Here is an 18892-nt window from a genome sequence, read left to right as displayed (position 1 = left end):
CAACAGGGTGGCAGCCTTCAAGCTCTCTTCCCTCACCTGGTTCACTTTGAGGTAGTTTTCCACCCTGGCTACGTAGGACTCCCACCTCTCTGGATGTGAGACATCGAATTCCGAAAGCCTTCCAATCTTCGCCATTTCGTATCAGGAAGGGTCTATCAGTCAGCCTACCCCCGAATGCACGCTGGATTGGCGGGTAGCTGCCGAGTCAACGCCGTTCCTGCCGCTCCGGACTCACTCGGGTAAGCTTACACCTTCTCTTTTCGATGTAAGGCAATCCCACCTTCGTCGCCAGTGTTGAGTCCGTCGCGAAATGGTAAGACACGAGAAGCAGTTGTAGTTCTCAGGAAACCTTTATTCTTCAGTTCAGCTTACATTGGAATATGGCGGCAAAAGCCCACAACTCGCAGCCTCCTTTTATAGGACTTTCCCGGGTCAATGTGTTACTTTTCGCGCGCCAGCACTTGCGCATGCGCACAAGCACTGGCGACAGCTTGCACCTGCCCGGGACCGCCTGCAACGCCCCGAGCCCGCTTGCAAGGCTCAGGACATAACAGTAAGCATCATAAGGTTAAGGCAATTTATGTTACAAATAATAAAAAAGAAACCATCTATAGTAGTTTGAGTAAGAAGTGGACTACTGCATTTAAAAAAAAAAAAAAAACTACAATAGAGCTTGATTAGATTCTGCTGCATGACCAGTCAGGGAAGGGAGCCATAGAAGGAAAGTTGATGGTGTAGAACAGTGATGGCAAACCTTTTAGAGACCGAGTGCCCAAAAACTGGCCCCACCCCTGCTCCACCCCCTGCCCTGCCCCGCTCTGCCCCCCATCCCCCACCCCACCTTCCCACAGGACCCTCACCGCCTCCAGGGCCCGCCGCAGATCGTCCAGGCAGCCCAGCAGCGCTATGGTGGCCACACCCTCTGCCCGCACCCTACAGCATCAACTGCATGATGGGGTGTGAGGGCAGAGTCTTGTCTACTCTGCCTGGCTGCCATGTCCTTGGCTGGGCTGCTCCATGTAGGCCACGCTCGGGGGCGACTCTCTTTCAGGGGGGCTACTGGAGAGGAGGGGGTCACAGGGGAGGCAAGGCTGGGGCAACAGCATGTGTACCCACACAGAGGGCTCCGAGTGCTGCCTCTAGCACCCGTGCCATAGGTTCGCCACCACTGGTGTAGAATGTTTATGTACAATTTCTGTTCTAAGTTCAATTACTTCCATTTCATTTTGCTCTCTATGGCAGAAAGTCTGAATGTTAGTACATGAAAGTGTTGACATACTGCTTTTCATGTCTTCCTTTCATTCAGGCAGTTCTTCTCATTCAAAAATAGGAAATTATATTATCAAACTTTATTAAAAAATATCCAAAACAAAAGTACTGTCTGTCTGTCTGTACATGTTGTCCACTCACACCCTTTCTCTGTCTTACAAAGCTCTTAAAGTAAGTTTAACATAGTTTTTTAAAAAGAAAAAAATAGCCATCTCTTTAAGAACCTGCCATTTTCTATTTGGCATTATATCTTATTGTTAAACGCGATGGTTGGCATCAAAAAGTTGTTTACCACAACATAAGTAGTGTTAAAAATCAGGTATCAGTGAAGCAGTTGATGATTCATGTTTTGAATGAGGTATTCATGAATATTGATATTATCGTTCCATTTTATTGATTCTCATGGGCCATATTCCAGAGTTTGTGTTATTATTTATTAAACCTCAGTCAATGATACCTCTTTAGTTAATGTTGATCATGAACGTTATTTCTGATTGTCATAATTAGATTATTATTTTTATTAATGTTTTCTTTTTCTAGACAGAAAAGGGGAGTGCATTACATGAAGCAGCTTTATTTGGAAAAGTAGATGTTGTACGCATTCTTTTAGAAACAGGTAAATCAACTGATTTTTAGTTATTTTAAAATGTTAAAAAATGCTATTTAAACTTCTTTGAAACCAGTTTTTAGTTTTTACCCAGTTCCAACTGACCTCTTATACAATGGCCTGATTCTCATACAGTTATACAGGATTTTTTCTTCTTCTTAAATCAAATAGGAATTAGAGATTAGGAATAATTGGTTTATTTATTAAATATATATACCACTTGACTCTCAGTGGCACTGGATAGCTTGAAATGGTTAAATATTGTCACAAAAAAACAACATTCACACACATAAATCAAAGATGGTAGAGATAACAAACCTGGATGGAAACAAAGAAAAACAAGTAAAGAGGGTTTCAGTCACACTTTCCAAAGTCTTGCATAAAGAACTAGATCTTCAGGCCCTTTGAAACTTTATTAGAGTGGGTGTCATTCAAATCTCAGGGGGAATCTCATTCTATAAAGCAAGTGCTGCTACAAAGAAGCTGTGCTTTGAGTTTTGGTAGATGGCATTATTTAAGCAAATGAAACCAGAATGTTTCAACCCTGTCCGATCGGACTAGGAAGGCAGATACTATGGGAGACAGATGGTCCTTCATGTAATCAGACCCTATGCCATATAAGGCTTTATAAGTAGCAACCAGCACTTCAGTCATATCCAGAAGCAAACTGGCAACCAGTGCAACTCATGAAGCAAACTTATTACATGGCCAGTTTGGCCTAATGCTGACCTAGACTCCCTTAGACAGGAAAGCCAGCTGGGTAAATAGGAGGCAGGAGTATTTATGGCAGGAGTATGTCTGCTGACTATGCATATTGACTATGTAACAATAACAATAATAATAACAACAAGGCATGCCCATCATTGCCTGCACTGCTGGATTCTGAACCAGTGAAGCTTCTGGGTGGTCTTCAAGGGCAGCTCAAATAGAGCATGTTGCAGTAATCAAATCCTGAGGTGACCAGGATCTGAATGACTATGAAGGGTTGCTGATCTTACAAGGGGTACAACTGCATATACCAAGGCTGTTGAATTGGTTACAGTATGTCTTAGGTGACTTAAAACAATAGAATAATTAAATTTCTTAGGCATTGGCATTTATATAGTTCATAATATAAAATTTTGAGAAGGCTAACATGATTATATGTGCATTAATCAAAAAGTATGTTTTCAGTGTAGTTGCCTTTTAATTAAATAATTGGGCTTGAAGTATTTATGTTCTAGAAAACATTTACCTCAGAATAATATAGAGCAGATGGGAAGGATATTTATCCAACAATTCCAAAGTCTTGCTAGTTTAGCTTGGGTAGAGCTGAATGATATATGTTTTTAATCTGTTTTTGTGTTTCTGTGAATGCATATTAATAGTTTATTTTTCTTAAATTACTGACAGTACTGCTTGAATAACCAACCAGTTGATTTTAATGCAAGGGAAAATACTGAGAACAGATCCCACCTGATAGGACTGAATATAGGAAACCAAGTGGCTTAGATATTCAAGGCCTGTTGCTGGCAAAAACAGCAATGCGTACCAAGCACAGGTTTGGACTAACAGGAGAGATCTATCTGTCCGTTAAATTAATTCTCTCACTATCTAGGCAGAAAATTTGGGTTTTAGGATTGGAATCTTAAATGTTCCATATTATATCCCTTTTTTTCCTGTTTTCTATTCTGCATATTTATTTCAGGAATTGATGCCAATATAAAGGACAACTTAGGCAAAACAGTTTTAGATATTTTGAAAGAACATCCATCACAACAGTCACTCCAAATTGCTACATTGCTTCAAGGTCAGTCAGTAATAGTATGTAAGCCTTATAAAAATGATTAAACTACAAAAATCTCAATTTTATTTGTATTATTTTTATTTTCATGTTGTATATTAAAATTACCACATAGACATATTTGGTACATGTTTATATTGTTAAAATTAAAATAGAAATATGTTTGCTTAAGAGTCTGTTCTGTTTGGTGGTTTTAAAGTTCCAGGCTAGAAACCAGGAGATCTTGAATTCCAGTCAATGAAGCCAATTGGATGACTTTAGTCCAGTCTTTCTATAGGAAAAGGGCAATGGCAAATCCCAAAAATGTTTCCAAGAAAACATTATGGAATTGTCTAGGCATTGCTAGGAGTCAAGATAAACTCAAAGACACATTCAAAATATTTTGGTATACTTATCAAATATATGTATGATTCCCCCAATCTTCTCACCCTGAAGAGTTGTGTGTTTTCTGTTGCTTTCTGGGGGTTAGGCTTTGCAGGAGATGAAGATTTACTTTATGATTGTTTTTGTGGTTTCTGTGAGTATTTATGCCTTTGCAAACTACTGTTTCAGTAGATTTGAAAGTGAGCTTTTGGGACAGGACTACTCTATGCTATCTACAGAATCTGTCAAATACTTCAGTTTCTCTTTTACTACCACAATATCATAAAAACTCTCCAACTCTTCTTTCTCCATGCACTATTGGATTCTGTAGTTTCTTCATTCTTTTTGTTTATTTTCCTCTTTATCTTTTTTAACGGTTTTCATCTATGACTTCTAACATGTATGATCTGTTTTGCTTTTGTTTGGATTAGGATCACCAGATATTATGATTATTTCTAAAATGTTATTCTATAATTACAATGTAATTGTTCAACCGTGTCTTAAACCTTGCTTTGGGAGCAAGCCCTATTTTGGTTGTTGACTGATTTCAGTTTTTGAAATTGTCATATAAACATTATCACTGGCTCCAGTTCTGAATACTTTCCTATTGGAATAGTGCTGGCTCATGCTAACATATCAATAAAAATATGTTTTCTCATTTGAACAGAATAATTACAACTCCTTTTCATTCTACCGTAGGCTCAGCATTTTCACATTTCCAGTGAGTGTTAATCCTTAGTTGCTCTTAGCCCTGGTCTAAAAATTCAACTGATTATGAAAATATCCTAAGACGTTTTATGCTAAATGTGATTTGGGATTACCATAGGCTTCCTATTCTATAATAAATCTGCTAATCCCGTTTGGGATAATCCCCCTTGGATTTGATCATTATCTCTGTCTGGTGGATTTTGCTTCCAGGATTATCAAATAGAATTTGAATTAACTGATGTCTTTTACTCTCAAATCTTTTGGAAAGGACTTCAATATCTAATTGATTAGAATTATGGCTGAAGGATTACTTATGGGAGAACACAGAGCTGGTGCATGGTCCACAGCTCCTCTGTCAATTCTAGTCATGTGACCTATAGAAACTTGAACCAATAGACATAGTAGAAAAAGAGAAAGGAGTAATGTGCAAGCCATGCAGATAGAAGCAGTGGTAAGATTAAAATATGTGAACCACTGGTTCTCTGTGTGGATGCCGCTTCCGGAAGTCCATTCTGGGCCCGGGCAACAAAAAATTGGCTACCGGTTCTGCCAAAGTGGTATGAACTGGCTGAATCCCACTACTGGATAGAAGGCTGGAGAATCTCCTGCTGCTTCAGAATTATGGACAGCTGCATCAACATAACGGCCTCAGTATATAAACATTTCCTTTCCAATTCCTTAATGTCACAAACAATTGAGGTTTTCTGCTCTTTTATCTACTCTCCATTTTGTTATGACTGCAAACATGTGGAATCCTAAGTGCTTTCTGACCTTAGTTGTTTGCTTGCAGATTTTTCATTACCTGCCTAGCTAACATCAATACATGTTGAACTGATGATGTTATCTAGTAGTATTGCAATAAAATATCTGCAAGCAAACAACCAAACTAGAAAGCGCTAAGCACTCCACAATTCAACCCTAAACTATGTTATTGGATCCAGAATGTATACTCTAGGACCTTTTTGCCTCTTAACATTTTGTATTTTTTTTTTATATCTCTGTATATCAATCCTTTTTCATTTAGTGATTTGATCTGTATTGCTTTCTCTGCTTTTGTGCCTCTGCACTACACAGTTAACTTCTTTTTGCTCATTTTATCCATTAAAATAATAATAATTTTCATAGCTTTTAGAGCTGTCAAGTAGTGTTGCATTCAGTCTGGCATCTGCCTTAGTCTCTTCTCCAAGACAACTGTACCAAAGTGTACTAATCTAACTCCTAGTTATTTTATATTTAAAATTAAGTAGTTCTAACAGGTTCTGAAAATTACTCAGTTTTCAGATCTAATATTCTATTTTCTTTGTTGCTTGGTTATCATGAAATTGCAGATTGCTGATTAATGGCAATACTGGATGACCTGATATGTGTTCTCCATTTAATTTTACTTTAAGAAAAAGCTTCTATATGTGCATTCCAACATAAAAATACAGAGATAATAAGAAGGAGCTGTGGACGCTTAAGTAATCCTACCTCCCTATATTTACATGACTTGCTGCCTTTAGTCAGGGATCCTGATTTGATCCCCAGTAAGCATGAACAGGCTTATAGAATCCTATCTTTAAAACTTTGTGGGTCTGCAGAAAATGATCCAATAATCCTTCTTGCATCTTTCCCAACCCTTTCTTACATCCTTGCATAACCTTCCTGCTTCTTCCTGATCCACATAGTACCTCTCATGCACTCCCTCACACTCTGACACACCTTCCTTTACCCAGGTGGCCCCACTTACACATAACTTTGGATATACACACCCCTCCTGAACCCTCCGTTGCACCCTCGTGTATCCTCCCCGACTCATACCATGCCTTTTCTGCACTTTCGTGCATCCTCCCTTGCTGCACCTGACCTATGTAGCACCTTACATGCATTTCATACTCTCTTGCTCCTTCTTCCACCCAATAGCAGTTACTTACTTGCCCGTTGGCCTGTGACTTGCAACTTCCTGCTGGTTTTCCCACTGATTTTGGTTGTGGCAAGCCAACAGGAAGTTCCTCACCTAATGATGGAGGGAGTTGGTTAATGGTCGCAATTAGGACTGCTGGAATTGCCATTGCTAGGTGACATGGTCACACTTTACATCCACATCTCTTAGTGACAGAATTTCCACTCTCAATTGTTGTAAGTTAAGGACTACCCATAACATTTGTTTATATAGATATAATACTGTAACAGAACTTTGAAAATTTAACTATACTAAAATGAAGTTTTATTTTATTTAGTGCAGAAAGAATGCAGTTGTAGATATATTTAATTGTAATTCATTCCCATTAAAATCAGGAAATATCATAGAATTGGCTGTATGAATTATGATTGCCCAATATAAGCTACATAACTTAAATACAACCTGAACATTAAATGAAAATATATGAAGAATTCCAAAAATATTGTCAGATGAATTTTCAGATTTTATTTATGGGATGTATTCTTACCATAGATTACACAGAAAAAGAAAATTCAGAAGTTCCAGAGGAATCCATAGAAGAATATTTAATATCAGATCACCAATCCAGTGTTTTATCCCTAGAAGAGTCTCCTATACAAACAAGTAAAAGTAAATATTCTATTCTCAGTAGCTTGTTATGTATTAACAAATGTTAATAATCAAAAACATAGTCAATATGATATTGTACCTATTTTGCAAATTACTAGAGATGTAGTAATAAAAAATTAAATATATTCTTCTTTGCTTATAAAATGTTAATTTTTGTAAATATATTACATAATTGGGTTTTAAATATTCTAAGGCATATTTTAAGTCTTTTAACTAATCACTACTGGTTGCCAAGTGCCTTATTTTGTTAAGTTGTAGACCTAATTTATCATACACTTCTACTAAAAATCTTCCCATATAAACAACAAACTTTTCTCACTTAGACAAAAAATGATGTTTATACCATCACAGTCTTTCCTGTATCATTTTAACAATGGGTATGCTATGGCAACACATTTAGTGCACGTTGGACATGTACCAACCATCTTCTCAAAATTTTGTTAGAAACTTGTTATAGTTTATAAAGCTAGAATTTAAAGCATTTTCCCCACTTCTTAGAGTTCTTATAGCTATATCAATATCAATATAGCCTGTTTAAAAATTTAAAATAAATGGTTAAATTAATTTAAAAAAACAGTAGAAAGCACCAAACAAGGATAAATCTAGAAAAGCATGTTGAATGCTTTGGAAGAAAGGATAAATGAAGCAAACGATCCAAATACCTATCCAGCAATGTATGCAATGACTTCAAAGATGGAAACATGTGGAAAAACAAGAAAATCTTTCAAAGACCTCTGAACTCAAAAGGAGTTTTCTGAAAAACATCAGTAGACAAATAGTAATTGATTCAAAGGAGGTCAAACAAAGATGGAAGGAATATACTGAAATGTTGTACTGTATTAATGTCAATATTAAATATATGTTTCCTACTTATAAGAAACTTTAGTACTAGAAAATAAAGTTAGATCAGCACTTCAATCATTACCCAGTTGGAATGCTACAGGAATTGATGGAATACCCACAGAAATATAGTAAGCACAGAAGAAAAATCAGTAGAAGTTCAAACCAATCTATGCCAATAAACCTGGAGAACAACACAATGGCCAATTGATTGGAAGAGGTCAATATACAGTGCATTTCAATACCAAAAAAAAAAAAAAAAGACTTAGCAGAGAATGTAACCTATAGTATAATATCCTGAATTTCACATGCTAATAAAATAATGCTTAGGATCATCAAATACAGATTAGAGCCCTGATTTTGCCAGGTGTTCAAGATCGCTTTAGAAAAAGCTGAGGAACATGGGACATTAATGCTGATGTATGCTGGATAACTGAGGAAGCCAAAGAACATTAAAGAGAAATCAGTATGTGCTTCATTATAAAAAAGGGCTTCAACTGATCATGTCAAGCTGGGGAATATGCTTAGATAAAATGGAAATCATGGAACATTTCATTGTTCATACGAGAAAGTTATATACAGGTCAGGAGGTCTTAATATAGACAGAACATGGTAAAAAAACTGGCTTCAGGTTGCCCAAACAGCACAACGAGGCTGAATATTCTTCCCTTATTTATTCAGTCTAAATGTTTTATGGGAAGTTGAATTGGAAGAAGACAAGTGTGATTTTAGAAGAAGAAAATTGATAACTTTGACTATGCTGCTTTAATAGCTGAAATTGGGACTAAAATATAAATGAGATCAAACTAGTGATAATAGGTACAAAAACCAATCTTAAAACTGACAATGAAGATATTGAAGTGGTGAATAGTAAAGTAACACGCAGTTGAGAAATACTCTATAGACTAGTACTTGGTCAGGCAGGTGTTAGAAAAGATATGTATATGCTTTGATGTGTCTAAACTTACAAAGATCTGAATAATGCAAGCAGTGGTGTTCTTTGTGACAGTCGATGGAAGCAAAAGTTGGAGTTTGAAAAAGCAAGATAGGAAGAGTATTGATGCCTTTGAAATTTGGTGCGGGAGAAAACTCCTGAGAATACCATGGAAAACCAAGAAAACAAACAAATAGATCATAGAACAAATATATTCAGAATTCTCACTAGTGTTATTAGTGGAATAAATGACCAAGGTCAAATTATCTTATTTTGGACACATTATGAGAAGACCTAGCTTGGAGGAGAAGACTCTAATGCTTGGAAAGAGGGAAGAAAGAGAAGAGGATGCCCAGCAGTAAAGTGAATAGACTCAGTTACAGTGGTGATGAATGCACCATTAAAAGACCTGAAAGAACAGGTTAGGGACAGATTGTAATAAGGAAAAATCTGTCTATGTGGTTGCTAAGAGTAGTTATTGACTTGATAGCATCAATAACCAATCTATACAAATCACACAAGAGCTATTTTAAATCCTGAGATTGTAATTATGTTTGGCAGAAGAGTGAGGATGAGCAAAGGAAAATCCAATAACTCAAATTCCATATCTGCCTCCCTTTGAACTTATAGTGAAATATATTTTACACATTTTTGAAAATAATTTTTGAATATAATTGTTAGTAATAAAACAACTGTTTTTAAAGAAAATAATTGACAACAATGAAACATTAAAATCTACAATATTGTGATAAATACACTATCTCTATATATTTGAAAAAAGCAGGAAATGGGCAGTTCAGCCTGAAACTTGTCATAATTCAATAGTTCCATTTTGGATCCCCAATTTGCTTATTGATCCATATAGTAATGTGAGAGCTTTGTAATTATTTTTAAATGATTCCAAAAATGCCAAATCCATATAGAAATACCAAATAATGGTAATAAAGTAGTATTTTAATGAAAAAAATATTTTTCAAATGGATTTCTGAAAATTTAATTTACAGAAAAAATGAATATTGATTTAAAATTGAATATTTAAAATTAACAACTGAGCAACATCCACATTACACTCAACCACCATAAGCATGTATGGTGGAATCAAAAACATCCCAACAGAACTGCTTCAAAAGTTCTTGGGTGTGTCTAGTGGTGGTACAGGCGAGCATTATCATGAACCAACACCACACTGGAAGTGATGCCATAGAAAATCCCAACTGTGAAGATGCCAAAGGATGCTAGTGAAGTTCATGGAGCGTGGTTCGACCATAGTTCAGAAGTTTACTGTGAAACGTTACGAAAATTCAGACAACCCATGCCCCAGACAAGCCCAGATTTGGCACCAAGTGATTACTCCTAAGGAATTTCAAACCTTGTAAGATAGGGGTGTCAAACTCAATTTCATTGAGGGCCACATCAGCATTGCGATTGCCCTTGGGGGACTGGGTGGGTGTGGCCAGGGTAGGTGTGGCCTGCTGGGTGGGCATGGCCAGCTCTACATCGTTCGCATCAAGGATGCCTGTGGGAGTCTGGGCAGAAGTGGGGCGGATCTGAGGGTCTCTGGCAGAAGGGGGTGGGACCATGGCAAGCGCCAAGGCATGATGCATTTCTTCATTCCTCACAAAGGGTGACACCTCCTGAACATGCACCAAGGGGGCAGGGGCAACACAGCAGAGGCTGGTTCCTCGCTGTTTCTGGATGGCCTTGTGGAGCAAAGACTGAATGCATTTCAGCATAGATGGCCACCACAAAAATTGTACATTGGGTCCCGGCCGGCCTGGGCCAAGGCCAAAGGCAGCGGGAGCCGTTCCCTCACTGTTTCCAGGATGGCTTCGCGGGCCACATGAAACCACTTCGCGGGCCGCATCCGGCCCCTGGGCCTTGTGTTTGACATTTCTGTTGCAAGACCTTATGACAAGTGCCTCAGTATGAATGGCAGTTGTGTCAAAAATTAATGTAATGTTGTAATTTTCTAATGTGTATAATAAAAGTTCTGTATCTGCGAGTGTCTATCATTGATAACCAAATGGAGGTTTATTTCCAAATTCCCCTCATATCTGTATAACTCAAATGTATTCTACAGAATGACATTATTTAATCATGTTAGTCCCCACACATTTGATGTGTGTAATATTACATCAAATAATATCAGTATAACACAGATTCTTTATTTAATCTACATAAAAGAGAAAAAGGAACATGCTAAATATCAAATTAACTCTTCACCTGCTTCTGCTCTTGGATTACACTAAAAAGAACATACTTTGAAACTTATATTGACTTATTTCTTTTACTAGTGACTGATTATTATATTTTGGTTCTTGTAAAGGTGAAGCTGTGACTGGTGAATTATCAAAACTATTAGATGAAATCAAGCTCTGCCAAGAAAAAGATTATTTAGAAGATACGAGCCATACTATATCAGATGATTATCTGGATGATGCTAGCAAAGTATCAGAAGAAGAAGTAGTAGCAAATGGAAACAGAGCCAAGTCTAATATAGTAAGTGAGAAAGAGTATAGTTTCAATTCTAGTGATTAACAATATTATTTAATTCTTTTTCATATGTTGTATATTAAAATATTTATATGCTGCATAAAATAATATAATTAAAAAGGTTATAATAAATTGAAGTGGCAGCTGCAAATCAAGATTCTTCTATATCTCTCCGAAATCATTATATTAGATAAGGGTTTTTTCCCCCAACTACTTTCTGGGAACTTACTGCCCATTTGTTTTGTTTTGTTTTTATAATTTTGTAAATTCTATCCATCTTTTCTTTTGATTAAACTCCTTTACTTATCATTTTCCTTTAGAAAAGATATTTCAAGCCATTCTCATAGGTCTTAAATTGACACTGATGTAACTATAGCAAGTAATAACTCAAAGCCTATTTTTCTCTGTGGAACAATTTGCAGCATTCTAGTGAATTCTATCGTTTTTCTGTACAAATCACATATCATTAAAAATCATTAAACAAAAGTATTTAATTATGTCTAAATTTGACAACAAACCTATGACTAAAACTAAATTTTAATTAAAACATTACAATAGCTAGATTTTATTTTTAGGTATTGATCTTCCAGTAGATGGCAGTATGGTTCAGTAAAGAAGAGCATCAGCCATTTTATACAATAGAAGGATCTTCCAAATGTATGTTTCTTGGTTAAGTTATTAAGAGAGCTGGCAGGTTTTGGTGCAGCATGAATCCAAAAGGATTCCTGATAAATGGGCCCTAAATACCATGCATTGATAGTCTCCTATGAGCTGTGTAATCTTTCCTGTACGGAAAGCCTCTGGGAACAGTAGGCAATGGTAAGCTCACCCTAGCATGTACTACCAGACATAATAGGTATGTCGGGGGAGGTAGTGTTGATCTTTAAACCTCTGGGCTAGAGATTTAATGCTATAATATAGCTAATGCCATAAATTATTAAACAGCCATATGCATTCAGGAAGCCATAATCAATTTATTTTTTAAAAATGATGCTAATGTTAAGGTGACCAATCATCCTCCTTTAGGGAGGACAGTCTTTCTTTTGTACTCATTTAAATAATAATTAATAGGCATGTAAGCATAATTACAATATAAAATGTTATTGTTACAAATGTTTTTTATTATGCATTTATCATATTATAGTGTATTCTGTATTGTTTCAATGAATAAAATGTTTTATTTACAATATTTTTTTCTTCAATTTATTTGTGTCCTCCTCATTGTAAAAAAGTTGGTCACTAATGTTGTTTAAGATAATAAAAAAGAATCAGTTAATGGTTTATGGAAATTTGGTGCATTACAGTATTCAATGAAGTGAAAGAAATTCAAAGAGTTCAGAAAGTAGCATGTTGAATTAAATAATAAAAAATGAAGCAGGAGTTCAAGAAATGATAAGGACAACATAGGAATTTCCAGAAATGATTATTTTAATACAATATTCACTTATAGAAGGCAGCAATTTCTAATTTATTGCAAATGCATAATCACCATGTTAATATGTAACATTACTGAGAATAATTTTAGGTGGAATTATATTGAATTTTAGTTCAATGTGACCTGTTTTAATTGATATATTTCCTTTAGATGTAAAAATTATATAATTCCATAGTATTCATATTCACTTTACTCTGTCCTCAGAGATCATCTTCCACAAATCTGGAACAAGCAGAAGAGGAAGAAGAGGGTGGAATTGAAAATAGTTGTGGACCTACAGGTTTGTGGGAAGCACTGACACCTTGTAATGGATGTAGAAATCTTGGATTTTCCAGTCTTACTCAGGTATTTATCATTTTAGAAACAAATTGTGTTTGAGTATCCTCCCATTATTATGCTGGAAAATTTCATCAAGAACCTTGTTCTCTAAAAAATTTAGATGATGTATGTCATTGTTCCCAAGTGGCTTCTGTCAGATTATAGATCCCAGTGGTGGGTTCCATTTTGTAAAAAAATACATCCATAAGAAGAAATACTCCCTCTTCATGGCCTTTTGAGATTTTAAGTATACCTTTGACTCAGTTTCCAGAAATTCCCTTTGGTAAAAATTAAAAAACTCAACTGTCAACAGGTGCGCAATCCCTACAGTTCTCTATGCTGATAATGCCACCCTAATTTCCCAAACATATATAGAGCTGAAACTAGCAATAGCAGCAATATTTTGATACTGCAGCAAAATTACCTGGATATAATTCTGAAAAATCTAAAATTGTGGTCTTTGCTAAGAGAACAACTCAATAATCCTGGACAATAGGAGGGCAAAAAATAGAGGTGAGGTAGTTACTCACTCTAAAGGCATCTGGAATACACACCAAAATCACACAGTGCAGATACTACTTAGATTTTCAAGTGCTGTTAAGTGCTTCTTCTACACAAGTAGAAACCAGTTAATCCCTGCAGCATTAAAATGTTTTCAGGCCAAGGCATTGGCTCAATCCTGTATGATACATAAATTGGAATTTATAGAAGAATATTGTAGAATAATGCACTGGAATCAGTGTAAACAAAAATTTGAAGATCAATCCTCACTGCACCCGATAGAACAGCAAATGCCCAATTAATGTTTGAGATAGGATGATGATACTATTGGCTAAAAATCCAATTTCCATTTGGATGACCTCTCTAGTTTTAACAGACAATTTCCCTTCTCCCTGGAAAGGCTGTAGAGCAAAAGTTGGCATTATATGAATTTTCCATACTACTAATTTTTTTAAGAGAATGACTAAACCAAACAACTGCTCACCAGAAAGATGTGGAGTTTTAGGCCAAAGTTAATAGGTTGGCCCAACAGGGCAAAAATTGGAAACCAGCAAAATATCTAAAAGAAATCTAACTTTCCCCAAATCGAGGATAGCATTTTTCAAAGCCAGGCATAACATTTTACCATCTGCACTGCTGCAAAGCAGATACTCCAAAATCCCATTAATCGTGTGTACCTACTCATGGGAGATTGAAACCATTTTGTATGTATTATTTACAAGTTATTTATTTACAAGTTATTTATTTAGGCCAGAAAATTTCTATGTGAAACATGTAAAAGATTCATTTATGTAGTAGCCAAATTCTGTGTTGCTATGATGAAGTCATAACTGCTCACAGAAATAACCACTTCAGTTTTATTCATCACTTCAGGTTTAATATATTAGTGATCTTGTTTTAGGTGATATGTATTTTTCCTTTGTTGACAGTAATATTTCAGATTTATACTTGGACATATAGTAACTATATTATGTTTTATCTTTTTATGCTAGTATTTTATTTCATCTAAGTATTGGATTTTACTTTTGTGTTATATTTTCATATGTTGATCATTGATCAAATAAAGTACAATAATTCTTGACTTAAGCTCATAATTGAGCCTGGCAAAGAGGTGACCAGACCTGTTTTTATTATCTTTTCTGCAGCAGTTGTTAAGCAAATGCTGTGATTGTTAAGTGAATGCTCCATAGCAAACACCCATTGTTTGCTATTGGGCAGTTTTTGCCGGAAATTAGAAGCAAACCTCCTGTATTTTACAGTGTTGGGGTTTCGTGGTTTACTGAGGAAATCTGGGATATGAAGCATCAGAAGCAATGCTTTAAGTGATGGTGGCAGAAAATGTGGATTTAGTATTACTGAATACATATAGCAATAAAGATGGCAAAGTGCCAGCATTTCACTTTTATTGCACCTTCATAATGATGTCCAACTGCACTGTTAAGATGGTAGGTGGGAAAAGATAGATGGAAAAAATTCTTCATAGTTTTGTGACAAGTTTGCAAGACATTTTACTGACATTTTACTTTTGTATGGTTTTGATCCAGACTCCACTTTGACAAGGGCAAATGGGGTAATTGATATGGATTTGTGCAATATTATCTGGGATTTTTTAAAATGCTGTAGACTCCAAGGATGTGGGTTTTTGGCAGTAACCTCTGTTCTTCCCCTTGGCCCTATGACCATCTTAGTTCTTTAAGCGGCTGAGGGATGCATCTGCAGACAGGTTACTGAAAAGTAAAGTTTGTTTGAAGCTACTACTCATTCAAAATGTATTGGATAACTTCTGTCCAGTCTCCAACTTTCACTTTGGGGTGGTGCAGCTGCAGTTATAAAATAATCCTAGATGAAACAGTTATCTAGTTCCTGTTTCATTAGGTACCAAGCTTGGGTATGGAACTGAAATTACATTGCTTTTATGGAAGATTTCTTCCTAGTTCTGTTAAATCTCTCAGTGGTATTGGGATCATTGACCACTGTATTTTTCTGGAGCCTTTTTATTGATATAACACAGTCATGTTAATGTGATTAATAAGCTATTCTGGCCACTAACAAAAGAAGGACTGCTATGTTGAAGTACTTTTACTTATTGCTAGAAATTTTAATCACATTGCAACTACCATCTACCCACTCAGTTTGTCATTGTACTTGTTTATAGCACAGGTTTTAAGTTTCACTTGAGTAACAAAAGAAAACTGTTTGGTATATAGGCTGTTGACAAAGATATTGAAATCATTTTCCCGATAAGCTAGAAAGAAATTTCTAGCCTCCATTCACAAAGTCTTGTCCATCTTTGCTATCTGTATTTGTATCTACTTAAATAGTAGGGAAAATAAATTGTACAGAAATATAAAGGATGAGATATAGTTTATACTCTAGTCTACTTCGTATCAAGAGACAGCTTTAAGATCACTGAACTCCAGATTCTAGGCTGCTCATCAGTTTGCACACTATTTTTTCAGTAGTCTTTAGTCCAGCATGGTCCCTATTTCCTATCTTTGTCAAAGATTATACTTATCTTTCATATGCTTAAAAAAGAGAGTATTTTTTTCCTGTTCTTTCAGTTTTTAAGGCTATCAATAGCCTTCTGTTTTGCTGTATTGTTTCTAGACCCTTTCAACTGCTCTGTGAGGTTTTTTTTTTTTTTTTTTCCATTGGCTGGATCTGGGCAGACCCTGTTTTGTACTAGAAGTTGAATACATGTTTATTGAGAATGTCTCCCTAAACTGAACATCAGAATGAATCTGGTAGCACATTTTCAGGCTAACAAATACTATTAAAAGGCATTTTGTGAATTACCGTTCACTTGATCAGATGCATAAAACATAAAATTGAAATTGGGATGGTAAGGAAGAATGGAGGAAGACAGGTGGTTTTGCACACGGAGGACATATATGGGATAGATTATAAGTATTTTATAATTAACAATGTGTTAAAAAATCCATTTCTGAGGTAGTGTGAAATCTAAAACCTGAAACAAACCTTTGATACCAACAGTCTGTTGCTCAATTGTGCTGGTGAACTTTTTTGTTCTGAAACAGCTATTATGAAATCTGTAATGGAATGTCCTGGGTAGTTAAAATGCTGTGATACATTATTTTATTGTTGTTTTGAGTCCTAATGTGAAACTTGCACATTCTGACCTATTTATCTTATTAGCATCTCTTTCAAGTAAAAGTTTGAACTGCTGTTATTATTGCCTGACTATAGACAATACATTTGGTAATGTGTTCTGGGTGGAGATTGGAAGACTATAGGTATACATCACAATCTGTATGTTTCCTGGATGATATAGTGTTTATGTGGGTCCATTGTTTTACTGTAGCATCAAAGAAGTGGGCTTATTCCGTCTATAGGTCAACGCTAATTTTATTGGTGAGGATAGAAATTAAGTTCTTGATGGAATTTGATGAGAAATTCTGTTCCATGGGTATCTTCAAGAAATGATACTAGAAGTGCCATGTTTTATATATGTACAAAAATACATAATCAGATGTAAATTAAGCAACATGTGGCTTAATAATTCTAACATTAAGCATTAATTTTAAAGATCAGAATTGGATGTGGGTTTGAAAATGTTTTCTTCTTTTATATACAATGTTTGAGTAGTTTCCATTCAAACATTACATTACTGAAGTAAATTTCAAAGTATGAATGATTAGAAATATTTTTAAATAAAAGTCAGGAGTTTTTAAATGGATGTTTTTAAAAAAATGGTTTTTCCCCTCTAAGGTTAAAGATCTTGAGAGAGTGTAGTAAATTGTGTTAATATAAATGATGGCAGTTTATAAAGATATAAGGTTTTTCAGCTCAGAATCTAAACTAATGCCAATGAGACTCTGAACACGAGGCTACTGCAAAAGAAACAGCTTTATTCTTTGATTAAAGGCAAAGCTGGGTGTTCCTAATCTCTTGTCCCCGACACAGCGAGACAGAGGAGAAAAGGCACAAACACACTAATCAATTTTCCCCCTTTTATAGCTAATGTACTTTCTCATGCTAATAGTTTCTCCATAGCTAAAGATTTTTCTTCATCTGAATACACATTTCCTTATCTATCAAGTTAAGCATAGCTTGTTACAGCATTATGCTCCGAATACACAATTGTTGACATGCAGTCCCAGGGCTTTTTTGGGCAGTTGGGACATCTAATTTTTGGAGTTTCCTCCTGATAGCAGGGGCGCTTTGTCCCATTTTCAGAATGATTTTGTTGAGTCCGTGGCGGGAAGCAGACACGAGAAGCAGTTGAAGTTCTCAGTTTTCTTTATTCTGCGTTCAGCTTACAAGTAGATGGCTTCAGCAGCTCCCAAAACCTCCCAACTTCTTATATAGACATTTCCCGGGTAAATGCGATACTTTTCCCGCGCCAGCACCCGCGCATGCGCACGGCGCTGGCGACAGCCTGTCTGGTCCCGGGCAGCTTTGCACCTGCCCGGGACTGCCTGCAAACGCCCGAGCCGTTTGCAAGGCTCGGGACATAACACCCCTTTCCCCCGGGCTAAAACTACTACCAACATATAATCATTTATTTTATGCAGTGTTCTGCTTCTCAGTGCTCCTATCGTTACCTGGCTTTTGTTTAGTCAGCAATGTTATGTAATCCTCTAAGTATTTAGGAGACTTCTTTGCTCTCTGTGACCTTCTCAGCTCTGGGTTACTAGCATGAGTTCCCTGACTGGAGGGAGATGTGAGCCTGTTCTCCTTATTTTGCCTTGGTGCCTTCCAAGTACTGTGCCCCGCTGCCTGGCCTGCTTGCTCGCCCACCGGGCTCGTCAGGCCAGGGCTTCTGTCACTTTGTGACTTGGTTGACCTGCCTAGCTGTAGACCCTCGGGCCCCTTGAAGTGATAGCCACTGCTGGGCGTCTCTGTTGAACCTCCTAGGTCCATCCAAGACCTGTCAGGAGGCTGTCCATTCCCTGAACCCCGTTCTGTGTCCGGGCTTGTGTGGGTTTCTGTACTTTCCCAAAACTCAGTTACTCCCTGATTTGGGCTAGAGGTGTTGTAGTCGGGACTTGGTTCCTCGACCACCTCCCTGTATGTTTGACCCCCTGTAGGATTTGGGGTAAGGTCAGGCCAACCTTGGGGATTGTGTG

General features: G+C 36.5%; 1 protein-coding gene across 9 annotated transcripts in view; it reads left to right on the top strand.

Moving 5' to 3' along the window:
• Positions 1-18892, top strand: part of ANKS1B (ankyrin repeat and sterile alpha motif domain containing 1B) — a 359470-nt gene that overhangs the window by 44346 nt on the left and 296232 nt on the right. For 8 of the 9 annotated variants that reach the window (XR_005557974.1, XM_039354032.1, XM_039354031.1 and 5 more), the window contains 5 exons: positions 1810-1885; positions 3564-3665; positions 7165-7281; positions 11382-11554; positions 13188-13328. Coding sequence is in view for 8 of the 9 variants with exons in the window: in XM_039354032.1 (XP_039209966.1) it covers positions 1810-1885; positions 3564-3665; positions 7165-7281; positions 11382-11554; positions 13188-13328 (609 nt within the window). In the remaining variant the exon portion in view is untranslated. The remainder of the gene's footprint in view (positions 1-1809; positions 1886-3563; positions 3666-7164; positions 7282-11381; positions 11555-13187; positions 13329-18892) is intronic. The other variant, XM_039354033.1, reaches the window with a different exon arrangement.

Source organism: Crotalus tigris, unplaced genomic scaffold, assembly GCF_016545835.1.
Source record: "Crotalus tigris isolate CLP2741 ecotype Arizona unplaced genomic scaffold, ASM1654583v1 scf7180000018548.2558034, whole genome shotgun sequence".
Lineage (NCBI taxonomy): Eukaryota > Metazoa > Chordata > Lepidosauria > Squamata > Viperidae > Crotalus > Crotalus tigris.
Note: the sequence above shows the minus strand (reverse complement) of the source record. Positions and strands in the feature narration are given on the sequence as shown.